Source organism: Pongo abelii, chromosome 3, assembly GCF_028885655.2.
Source record: "Pongo abelii isolate AG06213 chromosome 3, NHGRI_mPonAbe1-v2.0_pri, whole genome shotgun sequence".
NCBI lineage: Eukaryota > Metazoa > Chordata > Mammalia > Primates > Hominidae > Pongo > Pongo abelii.
Window position 1 is genome coordinate 44036053 of NC_071988.2, and position 19230 is coordinate 44055282.

General features: G+C 36.7%; 1 protein-coding gene across 1 annotated transcript in view; it reads right to left on the minus strand.

Moving 5' to 3' along the window:
* Positions 1-10746: 10746 nt before the first annotated feature.
* Positions 10747-19230, minus strand: part of YIPF7 (Yip1 domain family member 7) — a 30144-nt gene continuing 21660 nt past the window's right edge. Inside the window, 3 exon segments of the mRNA XM_024245694.3 lie at positions 10747-11160; positions 13187-13368; positions 17973-18118. Of these exon segments, the coding sequence (XP_024101462.3) occupies positions 10998-11160; positions 13187-13368; positions 17973-18118 (491 nt within the window). The 3' untranslated portion in view covers positions 10747-10997.

Sequence of the window (19230 nt, forward strand, 5' to 3'; positions counted from 1 at the left end):
GAAAAATTAGACACTGGAAATCAATTCTGTGACATTACCTAAGTGCATTTTATAATATTAAGGGGTATTTTGTAAGATAACATGAACATTATTCCTGTTACATGCATACAAATAAGATTGGGAGGAAAAGCACCAAAAAGTTGGTTGCCATTTTTCTGTGTGATGGTATTATGGGTGCCTTTTTTTCTCCACACTGTTTTTGTTTGTTTGTCTGCTTTTATGAGTTCTATAATAAATACATTTTACTTATTGAGTTGCTTTGGAAATTCATTTGATATTTTGGTTTACAAATATGAAATCAAACTCATCTGTATGGTTGCGTGATTCAACAGTTGTCCAGCAGCAACCATCAGACCAAGCGGGGAATTAGGAAACCAAGAGTTTGTTTCAATTTAAGCTGTGTGATGTTTAGCAAAACAAGTTGGCAGAAGGGCAAAAGTCTTAGGGAGTTGAGAGTGTGACACCATGTCATCTGCCCTGGATAGAAACAAAAATTATATGTGTTAGGATGGGAGAGGAACACTGAAGTAAAATGAAGGAATTGAGGGACTGAGAATCCTAATGTGATTTTCTTTCGAGGTGAAACAATTCTAGGAAACAGAAAAGTCCAGAATGTAGCTGGGGTATCGAATGCTGCAGTCATGGAGATGCTTGGAAGACATGATGCAGGACATACAGTCTACATGGATCTGCAGGTCCTTTGGGATGACTCCAACATTTGAGGAAAGAGCAGAACACAGTAAGGATCCTAAGTCTTCAATGGATGTAGAGGGATGCCCTGGAGCAGGAGGTGGCCTGGCCTGAGCAGCACACAGGAAGTGACAAGAAGAGATGAGAATTGCAGCACTGTCTCTACCCTTGAGGTTCTCAGGATGTCTTAGTTTTAAAATAAGTGTTTAAAACTTTGATTTTTAACATTTTTAATTATCATCACTTCTTTAGAAATGTGTTCAGATGTAACCAATTTTCCTGTGGTACCTTTATGATTACTTAGCTTCTGAAGGGGAAGAGGTTATAGTATCAGTTAATTTACTTCCCAACTATCATTGCAGTGATTAATGACTGGCCTAATGGAGAATCTGCTTTTAATTTTTTTCTCATTAAAATTGTACAAGAAATGTCGACAGTACCAATTGCTTCTGAACAGACATTTCAGGTTCAAGAATAGTCGAGAACCATTCTGTGGATGGTTGCTCCAGTGAATAGATTTCAAATTATATGAGATTGGTTTTTTTGTTAAAAGTGCAAAAGTTGTCCTAAAAATGCATTAATTTTATTAAATTGTTTAGAGACTTGGAGTTCCCTTACGACTGAGCCAGCTAGCATCTTGGGAAAGGACAGAAGACAAGACTGCCCTCACTGCCTACTGTATACACTGGGCTAGTGCAAAATAATTCTCTATCGTTATGATAATCTATCCATCCTCAAGGTCAGAAAATGGAAGAAGGGGCTTCAGTGAAGTCAAAAGGGACTAGAAGTAGTTGTGTTGTCAAGGGAGAGGGTTCAAGGGGAGATAGTAATTCTGGTTATAGCTCCTATCAGTATTATTTTCTCAAGGTAGACATTGTCTGTCCAAGATGTCTTCTTCACTGATGTTTCCAGCACCTCAGTTTCTAGCTCCTCTATGTGGAGTCTCATTTCAGCAGAGGAGCCTGAACTTCTCCGAAAGTAGTTCAAGGCTTCAAGAGCCAGGAAGCAGAAGCAGCCAGTCTTCCTGAAGGTTGGACTCAGAAGTTTCACAATGTGATTTTCAACTATTCTCTTAGTCAAATTAGGTACAAGCAGCCGAGATTCAAGAGTGGGAGAGGGCCATGTGTACAGAGAGAAAAGGAATTGACGGCAGTGGCCATTTTTCCTGAGAGATCCTATGAGAAGTGCAGAGAGTTTATAAGGGGTATGGGAAAGAAGCTGTAGCAGATTGAGAAAGAGATTAGAAAATAACTTGAATAAAAAGGTCATATGATAGAAATAAGCACTACTTTTGGCATCAGCCTTTTTTCACTGAGTGTCCAATATACATCCTTTTCTATGCTTATGGCAAAGATATAAAGATGTTTCAATATGGACAATGCTATAGGCTTGCTTGTGTTCCCTGCACCGTGAAATTTATATGTTGAAATTCTAACCCTCAATAACTGAGAATGTGACTTCATTTGGAGATAGGGCCTTTAAAGAGGATAATTGTGGCTTACGCCTGTAATCCCAGCACTTTGGGTGGTTGAAGCAGGTGGATCACTTGAGGTCAGGAGTTCAAGACCAGCCTGACAAATATGGTGAAACCCCGTCTCTACTAAAAACACAAAAATTAACCGGGCGTGGTGGCAGGCGCCTGTAATCCCAGCTACTCGGGAGGCTGAGGCACAAGAATTGCTTGAACCTAGGAGGTGGAGGTCGCAGTGAACTGAGATCATGCTGCTGCTGCACTCCAGGCTTGGCTAGAGCAAGACTCTGTCTCAAAAAATAAGAAGAAGAAAATAAAATAAAGAGGTAAATAAAGTTAAATGAAGTCATATGGGCAGACATTATGCATTGCAAGAAGGGGGCCATCCACAAGCCAAATAGAGAGGCCACAGAAGAAAGCAAACCTGCTGACACCTTGATTTTAGACTTCTATCCTCTAGACTTGTGAGACAGTAAATTTCCATTGTTGAAGCCACTCAGTCTGTGGTACTTTGTTACAGAGGTCCCAGCAAGCTGATAGAATACAGTATACTCAAGACACTTAAACTGCATGGATGATGTAGACAAATAAGTAGATTTTTCAATACAGTGTGATAATACCTCCAATAGGGGTAGACACAGGATGCCATGGGAACATAGAAAAAGGGCATCATATTCTCTTAGTTTAGATTCTTCTTTAAAATAATGTCCCATTGCTTTTTCTGATGATGAAATGAGACATTTTATATAAAGCACTGAAGTAATAGGTAGGTGCCTATTATATATTAGTTCTTTAGCTCCTTCCTTCAAACCTATTATATACATACATAATATTTTTTTCTCCTTCTACCCATGGAAAGAAAAAAAAGTAGAAAGTCAGAGTGGAAGAATCTGAAAAAAACACCACTGACTATATGCACACCCAACAATGAGGGAGAAGCCTCGTTTTGGCAGCTCTGGGTCACTTAGGAGTTTTTCACAACCAAAAGGCTACTAATTCTGAAGCCTTATGAAACTGTTTGCTGGAACAAGGATGGTTCTGAAGACATTTTAAAATATTCTGGATGAGTTCATTCTGCTCAAGTTAAGAGGAATTTTCTCAAGATTAGTTCAAGTTGTGACTGAAAGCAAAGATTAGTAAATAGACCTTCTCATTATTTAAACATAATAATCCATGAAAATATAATGTTTAAGCTAATACTAATGGCTATTTAAAGGATTTATTTTATCCAAGTTTATGAATGATGAGAGGTTTTTAAAAAAAGAATTTTGATGAAAGGAATTTAACTTGGGAAATCTTGCTAGAAGTTGATTTCTAAGATTAAGTTAACATTAATGTATATGATTCATCAGGGAAGAGTTATTTACATTTCTGATTTATCATTTTAATTAAGCAATGCTTCTTGATAGCAGTGATGATCCAGGGCAGATCACAGGGTAAAGGTTATAGGTATGCGAAGCATTAGACCAGGCTCTATGATTTGTTGCAGAGGGACAAGCTCATGGTCATATCCAAATAGATAGGAAATAAATGCTTTTGTAGTCAGTGTTGACAAAAATAATGCTGGGAATAAAAATATCCTTGCTCATTCTATATGTTTTTTTGGACTCCCTCCAACAGACTCCCTTGGCAAATAAAGAATATTAAACACAGAAATGAAATGGCATATTGGGGCCTCTCTTAAAAATCACATTCTAAGCAAATCCCAGAAATTTGAAAGCATTCCGTAAGAGTTCCTCGAATATGCCTTTGACACAAGAACAACCTTGATTATCTTTGTTGTACTGGCTTCTCTCACCCCTGATGGTTCAATAAACGACCCCTTTGAGGGAAGTTCAGAATGGTTGTTTATCTACAAGTCCCACGCTTTTTATTAAATTGGGATGAATTCCCCAGTGTTCACATTTTAAAATGCAAGAAGATTGCAGCACCTCTAGATGATGATTCCACAGATAACAGGCAGCAACTGAGGATCTATGTGCCCTGTCACTGGGTCAGTGGGAGCCCCTTGGACTGCTCTGCTATTGGCTGGTATTCATTGTCATTCCTGCTGCTTTTGCCCTGGATTCTGCCTCAGTGAAATAGTCAACACGTTCTTCCTCACATGCTGCTTTCCTTCTAGCAAGGCTCATCTCTGAACCACATTATACACCAGCAAATACCATCTTCAATCTGTCTCACAAGATTTGCAGCTGGGACAAATAATACACAAGTTCTTAATTCCCAGAGTCTGGAAATTATACTCTAGTTACTAAAAATCTCTCCCCAAATTACAGTCAGTTTCAAGTGTCATGTTTATGTTGTTCTGTGTGATAAAAATACCTCTACTGTGACAGTTTAGGTGCTAAATGTTCTGCTTGTGAGTGCTACATACAATATAATAGTTGTGTCTTCTCAGATAATGTAAAGAATAACATGTATTTCAACCTTCTCTATTATGATAACCTAATGTGCCCTCCAAAAGTTTGGTGATGCCAAGACAGGAAATGTTCATTAGTCTACCAATACTTTAGGAGTTCTTGTATGCAAACAACAGAAATTGGCTCTAGTTCATATAAAAAGAAATAGGATTTATAAGAAGGATACAGGCTAGATCATAGAATCAACCATAAGGAAAGAGGACAGAGCTTGCTAAAAGTGCACCATCCAAAAGAAACTGGGTAGAGAATACAGCCCAAGTCTTCAAGTTCAATTCGTTCTACAGATATGGACCCAGTTACATATGCATAGTCATTACCACTCCCAGAATCTGCCCTTCAGCTTCCGTGAATATTTCTAACTGCTCCTCTGCCCTTGTATCATTTTATCAGGATTCCAGGTTCTGAACAAAAGGATCAAATTGGCTGATCCTATTTCATATGCCACTAGCTGCCAGAGATCAGAGAGCGGGAATAACTGCCTGCTTTAGGATATGGAAAATGCCTTCAATATAAAATATTCAGAAGCTTGGCAGCCAAATAATGAAACTCCAACAAAGGACCTTCTCTCAAATTCATAAAATTGTGTTAATATTTCTAGTAATACTTAACAAAAAGTTTAGCTGACCTTGACATGATCTTCCTCACCAGTTGCACCACCATGCCAAAATAATTGTTTTCCATTAAGTCTGTATGTCAATTAAGGTCATCATATTTTACCCAAAATTTTATTCATGATGGTATGGAAAAGCAAATAGGCTTTCCTAAAATCTTATCCCTGAGGATCTATTACAGCTGTGGCAAGTTTCCACTTACTGAGTAATTACTATATGCAGGGCATTGGGCTAGGTAATTTATATGCAGCATCTTATTTAGTCCTCACAAGGCCCTTGCAAACTCTACATTACTCACTTCATTTTCCATGTAAAGAAAATGAAATTCAAAAATCTACGTAATGGTCTCAAATACAGCAAATTGTTTGCAGGCAGAGCTGGGATGATTTCTCCTTCCTTCCTGCTTTACTTCTTTCCTTCTTTTCTTCTATGTCAAAGTCTCTGTTCAAGATATTTTCACCATTCTGCATGTCTAATCAGCAGCATAAAAGCCCATGAATCCTACCTTCACACAAAAAAATCATTTTTTTTTTCTGAAAACATGTATTTGGTTATGTCATCAAGGATTCTCTGTGACACAGACTGGTTGGCTTTTTAAATTTAAAAAAATTATTCCATACTTTTACTCAAATATGAAAATCTATTTGGAAAGCTATAGACTCTTGACCGTTTAGGAGAAACAGAATAGAACCTACAATGCTCTGAGAACAAGAGGAGCAGGAGCTTGTTAATGTGGGTTTACAGTTGGCATCCCTCACTTGGAGTCAGAGCAGAGTAGAAAAGCATCTGTCATCAAATGTGACAAAGGCCACTGCCCTAGTTAAACCGTTGTGAACTGGGGCACTTGAGTCTGAGTAATTCAGGACTTTTATTTTCAGACCATGTCCCCAATCATTCCTGTTGAAATGAAGGCCATCTCTTGCCACTAAATGTGCCATTTACCCTTAGCAATAATCTGTAACTTTCATCCAACCAGTAAAGACAGAAAAATGGAAAATGTTACATCCTCAGATAAAGGAAAAAAAAGATATATTTCTTGTTGTGCACCCCAAATGTGTTTTCTTTTACTTTCTCATTTGTTCTATAACAGATTTTACTGACTGCAGATACATTTCACAACGTATATAATAAATTTAAAAGGAAAATATCTTCATTCCACTCAAATCCATACAATGTATACACCTCTTGGAACTGGGAGAGAGAATGATATTTTGTGAAATGTTTTTTGCAAATGCTAACTAGATATAAATGTGCATCATTCATTTCAATTACAGTTCAGAAATGGACCCAGGAGTCATACAGGTACCACTATAATCCACTTAGACATTCTGGATTCTTCTATCTTATTACAGTATTATTTTTCCCTTGTAGGTAAAGCCCATTGGCCCTGTCTAGTATTGGCCAAGATGAAAAAGAAAGGATAAACCCTAGTAGAATGAAAAGTAGACACGTTACTGCTTAGTTACAGACAGTGTTATGTAGTGATTATGGGCTCTGGAATCAAACTTCCTTTATTCAAATCCTAGTCATTGGCTGTGTAAACTTTGGCAAGTGATTTAGCCTCTCTGTAACTCAGTAGCCTCACCTATTAAATGGAGGTGATGATAATTGCACTTCATAAAATTATAGTGAGGATTAAACATGAGTTAATAAATGTAAAGCATCTAGGCCAACCCATGGTAAATCCTCAGTAAATATCAAAATTGTGAAAACTTACTGCATGCATTTTCTCCTGTCATGATTCTTCCAAAACATTTGTTAGTTACGAAGCATTCAATTACAGAGATGAACAATAATCTGCTTAACTAACAATTGTAATAAATTTTTAGATTTTTTTCCAATTCTTCACTGTTATATATTTGCCTAATTTTTCAGATTAACCTTAGAATCAATTTGTCAACTTTGTAAAAAAATGCCTCTTGGATTTTAACTGAGATTATATTAAACATACACATTTATTTGGCGGAGATTCTCTTATGAAGTCCAATCTTCTCATCCAGGGATATAGTTTATCTTTCTGTACATTTAAACCTCCTTAAAATAAACCTCTAATGTTTTGCAATTATTTTCATATAAATCATCTGTATTTCTTTGTACATATATTCTTTGGTATTTCACAACTCTGTCATTAGGAACTAGTAAATAGGACGTATTCTTATTTCTTACTGTTATGGAAATATTTAGTAGTTTATGCCATTTTTTAATATAGAGGCTATAATTTTTCATAGTAAAGAATATCAAAACTTTCTGTGTATGACTCTGTTTTTATACATAGAAAAACATCAACTTACATCCTGAATTTAGAGCAATTTTCAGTTTTATCTTTTTAAAAGTAAAAGCACTTTCCAAAGAGGAAAAAAAAATTAGGTCCATAAGGCTGGGTGCGGTGGCTTATGCCTGTAATCCCAGCACTTTTGGAGACCGAGGCTGGCGGATCAGGAGGTCAGGAGATCGAGACCATCCTGCCTAACATGGTGAAACTCTGTCTCTACTAAAAATACAAAAAAATTAGCAGGGAGTGGTGGGCACCTGTAGTCCCAGCTACTCAGGAGGCTGCGGGAGGAGAATGGCGTGAACCCAGGAGGTGGAGCTTGCAGTGAGCCGAGATCGCGCCACTGCACTCCAGCCTGGGTGATAGAGCGAGACTCCGTCTCAAAAAAAAAAAAAAAAAAAAAAAAAAATTAGATCCATAATATAAGTATACTTCTAAGCAAAGGGGTGATTTTATAGAGAAATCATTACAATAAATGGCATTCTTGCTTCACCATGAAGGATGTCAGTAGAACTGTCTCAGCCCAAATAGAAAGACCAAGAACTTAAGAAAATTCTGTGCTAATTAACATGTCTATTAATGGGTTATTAGACCGTAACAGTCTAATATTTACTACAATCCTGCCTTCTTTTCAACATACTCCTACCTTAGAATTCTTCTCATACTTTTGTAATTACCTCATATTAATTGATTGCATATTGTTTATTTTTGTCCACTGCCAATGTATTTCCATTAGGGCTGCAACCATCAGCTGTCTTATTCACCATAGTGAACAATGCCCAATCACAGTCTCATTCGTTTGATTATTCATTAATTGAATAAATAAATATTAATATCCTATTCCTTATCAGGAACTGTTGCACATAGACAAGGTCTTTGGCCTCAGAGTGTTTATTTTCTGCAGAGTTGGGGTAGGATAGAAAGCAAATATCCAAATAAATAACATAATTTCAAGTAATTGTAACAGCTACTGTAGAGGGTGGACTGAGCGAATCTGGGTGGATGTACTGTTAAAAAAAAAACCCAGTGAAGGCCTCTCTCAGGAGGTAACATATGAACAGAGAAGTTAATAATATGAAAGATCTGAGGGGAAAATGTTGCAAGTAGACTGAATTTGTATAAAGATCCTGAGGTGGATAAAGTTGGTGGCTTGAGAAGAAGCAATAAAACCAGTGACCAAGAGACAGAATGGAAGGAGATGATGTCACAAAAGCAAGACATAGTGAGATCATGCAGGCAAGGCCTTCTTGTCTCACACTTTTCAAACTTAGTTGTGCATGTAAATCATCTGGAATCTTTTTAAAATGCAGACTCTGATTCAGGAAGTCTGGGCCAGGGCCTGAGATTCTGAATTCCTAACAAGATTCCAAGGGATGCTAATGCTGTTATTCTGGGGACCACTCTGAAAAGGAAGCTTCTGAGTTATAAAAAGGAGGTTCAGTTTTATTGTAAATATGAATAAAAGCCATGAAAGGGCCTTGGGATGACATAATTGCTTTTCATTTTCAAAGGATCACACCGCTGTGAGGAAAAGCTTGTGGGGGAGAAAGCATGGAAGCAGGAAGCCATTAGGAAACTGCTTCCGTGAGGCAACAGAGGAGGGTGGTTCAGAGTAGTCCTGGCAATGAAGGAGCCCAGGACACACGGTCACGTTTGGGACATGTTTTGATTACATAGTCAAAATAATTGATGGACTAGATATCAGATGTGAAAGTCAGAGTAATCAAGACTGACTACTCTGTAAATGAACCAGTGAGTGATTTGTGGTTCTTGTTATAAAGATGAGAAAATATGGAAGAGGGAAGGTAGGACAGGATAGAAGTCAAGGGTTTGGTTTCAGATATGCTATTATTGAGAATATCATATTAATGATCAAATAGAAATATTAAGTATAAGTTGTGTATATATGTTAAGAGCTTAGGGCAGAGTATTGAATGTAGATGGAAATTTGGGGGTCATTAGATTTTAAAGTTATTCATGGAAATTTGGGGGTCATTAGATTTTAAAGTTATACAATTAAATGAGCTCATCTAGCAAGGGAGAATTAGAGAAGAGATTTAAGTCTGAGAAGAAGAAGAAAGGTCAGCCAAGGAGACTGAAAAGAAGCTACCTGTGAGATAGGAAAATAATTCAAGAACATGTGACACTCTAGAATTTAAGTGAAGAAGTGCTTCAGCATAGTGGCTAATGGAGATTGGGTAATCAAATAAATACCTGTCAGGGTTCAAATAAAATGAAACTGAGAATTGACTATTGAATGTTGCAATATGTGGGCATTGTTGCTAACTTGACAAAGGTGGCCTTGGTGAATAGGATGATAAATTATTGCCTGGAATGTAGGAAAGCAAGAATGGGAGATGATAAAGTAGAAGCAGAGACAATAGAAAACTCCTTCAAGAATTTTTGCAATAAAAAGGAGCAGAGAATGAGCCATAATTGGAGAAAGATGTTAAATCAAAGGAGTTTTATTTTAAGGTAAGAGATATTGAAACATGTTCATGTGCTGACATAAATGATAGGTGATGAGAAAATATGGGTTATGCAGGTGGAGGGGCTGGCTGTGGAGAGAAGAGAGAGATGAGAGGAAAAGAAGAGTATATATGGGTTAAGATGCATGTATGTTGAGAGAGAAGAAAGTGAGAAGACAAGCACTTTTCTTCTAGATGTTTCTGTTTTGCAATAAAATAAGAATCAACAAACAGTAGAAAATGAGGAAGGAGTTTTGGGGATTTGAGCAGTGAAGAATTGGTGGGATATATTCATCTCAGATAGCATGGAGGCAAATTTAAGAGAATGTAGTGGGATTCAAGGGTAGTACTGAGGTGCCATTTAAGACGTGGTAATACAATAAACATGAAGTAAGTGGGATTTCTTCTATTAACATTCACCTACTTAGGGAGAAAATGGCAAGGTTGCTGAGGATACATGTAAGAAAGAAATTATAGTAATGAACCATGGCATCTAAACCAAGCAAGAAGGAAGCGAGGGCTTGAAAAAGTGGTGAATCAATGCATTATATAAATGAGACTGAAGAATAGTTATTAAAGTAAGTGAATTGAAAAGCAAGAGGTTCTTTGATTCTTTAAGTAAGTAAAACCCTATATAACATACCCCTGAACTCTCCAAAGGTGCAGAACAGTGCAGTTTTTAGCCACATGCACACAGCTTGAGCTGTCATGAAAGTTTCTCAAAAGGCTCACTAGAGATTTCCTTTTAGTAAACATATGAGTTTATTTACTCACTTTTCTCAGAAATACATCTATTGAGAAAAGCAGTGTCGATCAGTACAGCAACTGTATCCCTTTTAATTTTAAGTATTTTGAAATGTTTTAATGCACCAAACTCAAAAGCAAAACATCATTCAAACCAACAGGCTATTAGAGCACCACCCTTAAGTGCTGCTTTGTCTCTCTGCTTATTACTCTCTCAAAAGCAATAAAACAGAAATCATTATCACCAAATTCAAATGTTAATATATTTCCAAAATAATCCGGACAGCAAACAGAGTCTTGAAATGCCATCTCAAACATTCTTTAGAAAATTGTTAGGACGGCAAAAAGTCCATAAAGTAAGGCACAAGGGTAGGCAACAAGAAGCTGCTGTCCTTCCATGTGCAAGGCTGCAATGAAGATCTTGGAAGCTGAGAGACTACACCAGCCAATGATGACCAGGGATGACATGGTTCCAAAGATGCCCCTGCAGCAAAGACAAAGAAATGATTGCCTGTGCCAGTAGAAAAGAGATTATTGAGTTAAAGTTGCCTCTGAAATATCCTTGGTACAATATTTATAACTACCTTCCCGAGTGGTAAAATGAAAATGATGAAATATATGAACAAAAGCCCTTGGTCAGTTAGGCATTTTTTAGTCAAATTCATTACAGAGGCTAAATATTTTATATTTCTGTTAAACCTGAATTAGAAAAAAACAGTAGAAGTCACCTGCAGTCACTCTGTTCTCATCTGTCGATATTCAAATCCTAATTCCTAAAATTCCCTTAAATACAGCATTGAGAGCCTTCACTTCCTTATAGCTACAGATTTCCTTTTCCCTATTTTCCTCAAAAATTGGCCAACAGCATAGCAGAAAGATAGACAGAGTTACATTCCAGTGGGGTGCCTAGCTCCCACTACTTCCAGATCTACTTCTCAGGTTTTTGTCAGACATCACAAAAAGCCTGACACAGCTCAAGTAAGGAACACATGGGACAGGAAAGCACATATGTGTGTGGCTTCCCACCTCATCCTTGAAGTTCCATTTTGTATATTTTTAGAATGCTGAAATAGATTTGTTCAACTGGTGTCTTCAAAAAGTAACTGCGGAGGCAAGTGAGCAAATAAGATAGTTAAGTCTAGTCACTTGGAGAATAGTAAGGCAGGAAGGGTGGTCGAGAATGAATTTCCTTTCTTGTGTGCTAAATAGAATGCATTATTTAGAAAAATAAGACATAAGAGCTGGGAGAAATCTCAGGAGATGTCTACTGCCCAGTTTTAAAGCATAAAGTGATGATAAAAATTGCATGGTGAAGTGGACAATAGGTCAAGATCTCTCCTAGCATAGTACTCTTTTCTCCACCAAACTAAACTGCCTTACTTGATCTTGGTTTGACTCTGAAGTTGGGAATTGTGTTTATTATTTGTGAAAACGACAGAAACATCTACTTCTAATAATTGAATCAAAGCAAAACAAGTGAAAAGCTCTACAGTATAGCTTCTAATGCCTCAGACCATTAATAAACCAAACATATTTTTAAAACACCAAATAAGTACTACATTTATTGATTTAAGTAATACCTATTAGGGATAATTTCTGGAGTTGTTTAATGTACTGTATTCTTAGTAATGGTCTTGAGTTGCATATACTAATTGCCTAAATTAAGGAAGAAAAAAGAAAAAAAACATATTGACTGAGCCTGTATGTTATAAAGTTCTCCAACATTAATATCCTCATCAGGGTTCCTGGGAATTCAACGCGGCAAAGAGCCCAGCTGAGAAAGAATAATTGTTTTCAGCCCAGAAGGCAGAGTGCCTGAAAGCTGAAGCAATTTATCAGTGTTCACCAGGCACTTACTCTTCCAAAATCAAACAGGTGAAGTTCCTGTAGTTCTTATTTTACACATGACGATAGTTCACATTGAAAAATGTGACAACTTAAAAAGTGCCATTTTTTTCTCTCTTTTTTTTTTTTTTTTTTTTTTTTTTTTTTGAGATGGAGTTTCACTCTTGCTGCCCAGGCTGGAGTGCAATGGCGCGATCTCGGCTCACTGCAACCTCCGCCTCTGGGTTCAAGCGATTCTCCTGCCTCAGCCTCCCAAGTAGATGGGATTACAGGCCTGCGCCACCATGCCTGGCTAATTTTGTATTTTTAGTAGAGACGGGGTTTCTCCATGCTGGTTAGGCTGGTCTCAAACTCCTGACCTCAGGTGATTCGCCCACCTTGGCCTCCCAAAGTGCTGGGATTATAGGCATGAGCCACCACGCCTGGCCAAAAAGTGCCAGTTTTAAAGATAACTTGGATTAATTTATTTTTTAAGTAATTGAAGTAAGAACAGCACCTGGGCCAAAACTAACCTACTTTTTCGAATCTATGTGTAGCTTTTAATAGCCATGGTTTTCCCAGTTCCGCTACCAAAACAACCAGAAAGGACTTAACTTTTTCATGGCTGTGGCAAACCTTGGCTATGATTGTGCATGTGGGGTCATTGAGAGCACACAGACACTTACTGCAGTGAAAAGAACATGGCGCAGCCAGACAGGATGACCATGGGGAGCAGGCAGTAACCCAGCACGCTGGCCACACAGCCGTACGACACCCCTGAAGAGCTCATCAGGTTCAGCAAGGCATGAATCACAAGGCAGCCAATGGCACTCATGCCATACACATAACCAAACTGAACTTTTCCTGCCTGAAACGACGTGAAGAAAAAACAGTTTGAACACACAATGGACACCAAGAGGAAATCTGACTATCATGAAGCAGAGAGCATCTTAGAGTCAATTCAGTGCTGTTCCATGTCTTTGTAGGACTGTCATCAGGAGACTGGAAGTTCTGGGAAAAACATGGCCAATGGTTTGAATTCAGATTCTGAAAACAAACACTTCTGACTAGAGTTAGGATGGGATAAGCATGCTACAAAAAAGATCGAATATTTCTAGACTTATATTTTTTCTATAAATTGTCCATTACGAGTACAAGGCATAAGTAAGACTATATTTTGTTCCCATATTTATTAAATAAATATGTGATTGAATAGAGGAATAAAAAAATCCAATTTTAGTCTTGGAGATTTACAAGGCATATAGTAAAATTAGCAAACACCTACAGGGTTTACCATGTCAGATCCCATTCTAAGTGTGCTACATACATTTATTTAACCCACATAACCACCTTATGAAATCAGTATCATTATTACGCCAACTTTACACATGAGGACACTGAGGCGCAGAGAGAATAAGTAACTTGCCCAAGGTAATATAACGCTAAGCAATGGAGGTTGGCTTTTAACCTAGGTATTTCAGCTCTAAAATTTGGGTCCTGAACATCAACGGGAACTCTTACAAGTCCTAAATAAGTCCGAAAATAATGGCACATATTTAACCCTACTTAATTCAGCATTTAGTTGACCACAGAATCCTTTTATGTTTCATGATACCTATTGCCAGGTTGATTAACCACACCTTATGAAAAGGTGATTTATATAAACTAACTGGTAATGAATTATAAAATGTGTACTGTCAAAGGAAGTTAGTAGTGTTCGGAGTACACCACCAATCTTCTGAGGAAAACTCATAAAAACAGCCATTGCTCATACAGCTAGTGTTTTGTGAATACAAGCCCCAATAAATTCATTCAGAGAAAATCACAGCGTACTTTTACTTCAGAAGAGGATATTTTAATGTTTGCTATATGAGAATACCAAAGCTACAGTTAAAAAAATTCATTAATTTTTTATATTTACATTATGCTGATCATAACTTCTAGATAAAAGTTGAATAAGCTGTCTCTGGTTTTCATGGGAATTAGACAAAAACAATGAAGGATCTGATAAATTGATTCAGGAGAGAGAGAGCTTTTTAGCTGCCACTTTTCCTTCTCCATGCTATTATCTATGAAGTATTTTAGAGATATTTATTTTACAATTAATCAGGGTAATGGAGAATGTCATAGCTATTTTAATGTTCAAAATTGTTCACTTATTCTGAATTCTTCTTTCTCTGCAGTTGGAGAGTTGATCACCAAGAAGTCCTTTCGTAAATATTCCTGACTTTTGCTGGCAGAATTGTCTCCAGTATTAGCCACTGATAAATTCTTACGATACCTTCTGTATGCTTGTGACTATTTAATGAAATAATGCTAATGATGGACATGCTAACAGAAACACATCAGCTATCCACTGCTTTATTGGGTGAGTTTGCTCCACTTGCAAAATGGTGACAATTTCACATCATTGTCATGCATTAGAGAAACCATCCACTTAATATTTTACTTGGATGGGATAAATCTGAGGTAGGGCTAGTCCTAATGGTATAGGACAATTCTCTTACACTCAAAGGACATCTAACTGGACCTTCCTGTCCTGAAAAGGCAGTTCTACAAATAGAGTGGGGCAAATAGGGAGTAGATGAAGCTAATTTGGTAGTAAAGTTGTGTCTTTTCATGTCAGTTATGCACTTCTCTCATCATGTCTTTCTCTTGTTAGTTTGTCCCGTTTAAGTTGTAATTCCATTTAGCCTAAATCACTGCCATTTTTAAAAAGTGTTTCAAATTCTAACAAGGGCTTATAACTGAAATAGAAAATAAATGTTCTATTTTTTTAACCTCAGAATTTTTAAGGATCCTCCCTATACCATCCTCATTACCACATCTTTTTTTTTTTTTTTTTTTTCTTTTTTTTTGAGACGGAGTCTCGCTCTTTCGCCCAGGCCTGAGGGCAGTGGCACTATCTCGGCTCACTGCAAGCTCCGCTTCCTGGGTTCACGCCATTCTCCTGCCTCAGCCTCCCGAGTAGCTGGGACTACAGGTGCCCGCCACCACACCTGGCTAATTTTTTGTATTTTTTTTTTTTAGTACAGACGGGGTTTCACTGTATTAGCCAGGATGGTCTCGATCTCCTGACCTTGTGATCCGCCCACCTCGGCCTCCCAAAGTGCTGGCATTACAGGCGTGAGCCACTGTGCCCGGCCCCACATCTTGATTTAAAATACTTAGTGTTCTTCTGATTGCACTTTTATATTGACCATGCATATTGCTTTTTCAGACCACACTCTTGGCCCTACCAGAAAAGTTATATGGAGCAAAAGTTTTAAACCATTTGTCTTCTTAGTGTTGGAAATGAAAATAATTTTGGGGAAAAGAATAAGTAAAACTAAATTTGTGCTAAGTGCTTGAAGCTGTTTTCTTTGGTTTGTCTCCTTTCGCCTGAAGAAAGCCCACTGAAAGAATTGTGTCTTATGTCAACATAAATCTTAAAGAAGGAAGAGTATGTGACTATGACTCTTATGCCTCTGAGATAATAAACAGATTTGGATATTGATTCTGGATTTAGTTTTGCTTTCTCTAGTAAAATTCCTGTATCAGCCAGTAAAATCACTCTTACATTTTAATTCTACATCTCCAGGAAAGAATTAACCTATAATCAAATGAATTCTGAGTTAAATCATACTTCAAGTAATATTCAATTGGAGTTTTTGGGGACCCCTTTTTGCTTTATATCAGAATCAATTTGAAAGTTATCACGTCTAATGGTAAAATTTCAAGTGATAATATTTGCATAAAGACATTCAGAAAATACGTATTTTCACATATTCTCCACAATTTTAGAAATAAATAGAGCCTGAAGACCCACTCAAATAAACTTCTTTTGCCTTGAAGAAAATGAAATGAAAGCCTAGAAATATGAAGCCAAAGGTTGAAGATTACAGCAAGTGGCAAAATTAGGGTAGATCCAATTTTCTTGCTTCCAGTTAAGAATTTTTTGCCTCTATTGCTTTGTATTTAAAATATAAGAAGGATTATGTAAATAACTCCAACTAACATTATGCATCCAGGAGAGATCATAATGGAATTGATGCTGTTCTTTAAGGGATGGTAACAGTAATATTCTGCTACAGAATAAACAGCTGTTTTATTACAAATGACTTGTAAAGAAAGATGAGTTAATATATTAAATTGATTGTTTCTGACTATTTGATTAATTGACATGGCCTTACTTAGCAGTTAATCTAAGATTATCAAATTACTGTGACAAAGACAGAAGAAGGGAGGTTAGAGACTAAATTAAAACTCTAGTTGATATAGTGTTTGATTTATAGAGTATTTGCATTTGCTGTAGTACCAAGAAATAAGATGTTATCGCTAAATACTATTTTATTGGATGAATATGACATTATTATTGGCCATATTGCCTACAGAAACTAGATTGCTATCAGTATTTTGATTGATTATATATAATAATTGAAAAGCAGAATTTTATTTAGTTGCAAATGCATTTTACAACTACTTTTGAAAATTGTATATCCATTGGAAGAAATTATTATTATGGAACATGAAGAGCAGGAAAATGGGGAAGAGGGCTAAATAGTTATTGTAAGAGCTTTTCCTATAATGTTTAATTTCTCATATTATTTTCTCTGCCTAGTTTATCTCTTTGTGTCTCAATGAAACTACACTTTTCAGACTGGCTTGACCATCTTTATCATTCTCTGTTTTTAATGTATTGCCACCTCCTCCTTGGTATAAAGTCAGAGACATTTTCTCAATTTTTTCTTCTGCCTTTTTTTCTTAATGAAACATTTTCCTAAACTATGAGCTAGAATGTCTTTTAAACTTTACTTAGGTGGAAGTACATTTTTCTTTACTTTTTTAGTGACCCTTAATATCACTACTTCCAGATATAAAGAATGAAAGCATACATAAGACATATGGTGAAGCCAGGAAACAAATGTCTTCATAAAAGGTGGAAAACTAACATTTTAGAGGAAATATGTAGGTTGAGTAAACAAAACATAGGTTGTCATTGCAAATTAATTTTTCATAGTAGCCTAACCCAAAACAAGGAGATCTGTCTCGTACCTCATAAGATGTTAGAAATAGTCTGGAGATATATCACAGCAAAGAAAATGGTGACCAAAGAGAAGTGACTTCTTCGGTGTCACAATAGAACCCTCACAAAAAAACAAAAAATAAAATGTAGGCCTTATATCTCCCAAATCTATGTTTTCCTTCCATTATTCCAGATTTACAGTCTTTTCTTAATAACAAAAAAGACATAAATGATCTCCTGCTTTGATCTGCTTCTTGATTTTTGAAATTCTATTTAAATTTATACTTTTTAGCTGTTGCAATGCATAATGGTAGCATATTTTTGTCACTATGGTTAAATTATTCTCTCTCACTTAAAAAATTCACTATGTAAGGTGACACAGTTTCTCTCATATTTATACAGATTGCTTCAAAACCAGCACTGGAAAGGACAAGCATTAAAATCTGGTGCTTCCTGTGACACATTACCAGAAGCAAGGTGGCTCCCAGGGCTACGCAAAAAAGAATGGGTCCAGTGAGGTCCGTTTCATTCATAATGCTGCCATCTGCTGGCTTCATTGGGTTTAACACTGTCAAAGTTTTTTGCCATATGTGATCAAAATGGATTCCAAGTTCTGTAAAAAGGAAAAAAGATAGATAATATGATAACATAAATACAGAAAAATAAAAATAAGTTACACTCTTTAAAGGTTAACATATCTGATTAATTTACTTAGCATTTTAATCTGATTGTTCTATCACACCTTCTAAAGTTCTATGTTCTGTATTACACAGAAACTCAAGTTCTATGTAACATATAATAACTTTAAAAAAACTAAAAAATAATTTGGTTTCCAAAGAATGACTTAAAAGAAATATATTAGAGAAATATTTTCATCAAGGAAAACATTCCCTGATTTATGCAGCAAATAGAAGCTTTAAATCTAATTGAAAATTGGGAAGTTGGCAATATACAGTAAAAAATAAAATTGTAGCTAACAGATCAAAACTTTCATCCTATTGTCCATCTAGATATTTCCTTTTCCTGTACTTTCTGTTTCTTTTTTATTTCTTTTTCGAGACAGAGTTTCCCTCTGTCACCCAGGCTGGAGTGCAGTGGCATGATCTCAGCTCCTCCGCCTCCCGGGTTCAAGCAATCCTCCTGGCTCAGCCTCTTGAGTAGCTGAGACTATAGGCATGCACCACCACACCTGGTTAATCTTTTTTTTTCTATAGTGACGAGGTCTCACTATGTTGCCCAGGCTGGTCTCGAACTCCTGGGCTCCAGGGACCCTCCTGCCTCGGCTTCCCAAAGTGCTGGGATTACAGACCTGAGCCACCACACCTGGCCCTTTTCCTGTATTTTCAATTGCTGACACTTCTGAAATCCTGTCATATTGGCCATGGCATAATTTTTCAATTAGCAGTACTATAATGAACTAATGAGACTTAGTCCAAGTCTGGGGTTTTACTTCAACTATGCCTAATGAGAAGAGCAATTTTATGCTAAATGCTTGAAACTACACAGAGGGGAAAAGGGCTCTTTCTGCAAGTAAAAGTGATCATGATGTGCATGCATATTTTTGTAAGGTCAATGTACTGTGAAGTTGAGTCTATGTATTCAAAGATTAAATTCTTGAGATGAGTTAACCTTTCTCTTTTATACATGGTAGTATTCAAATAAAATATCCAAAATCAATGAGGTTCAGTGTTCATGAGTCCAAACCCATTTAGAAATTTCTGATTT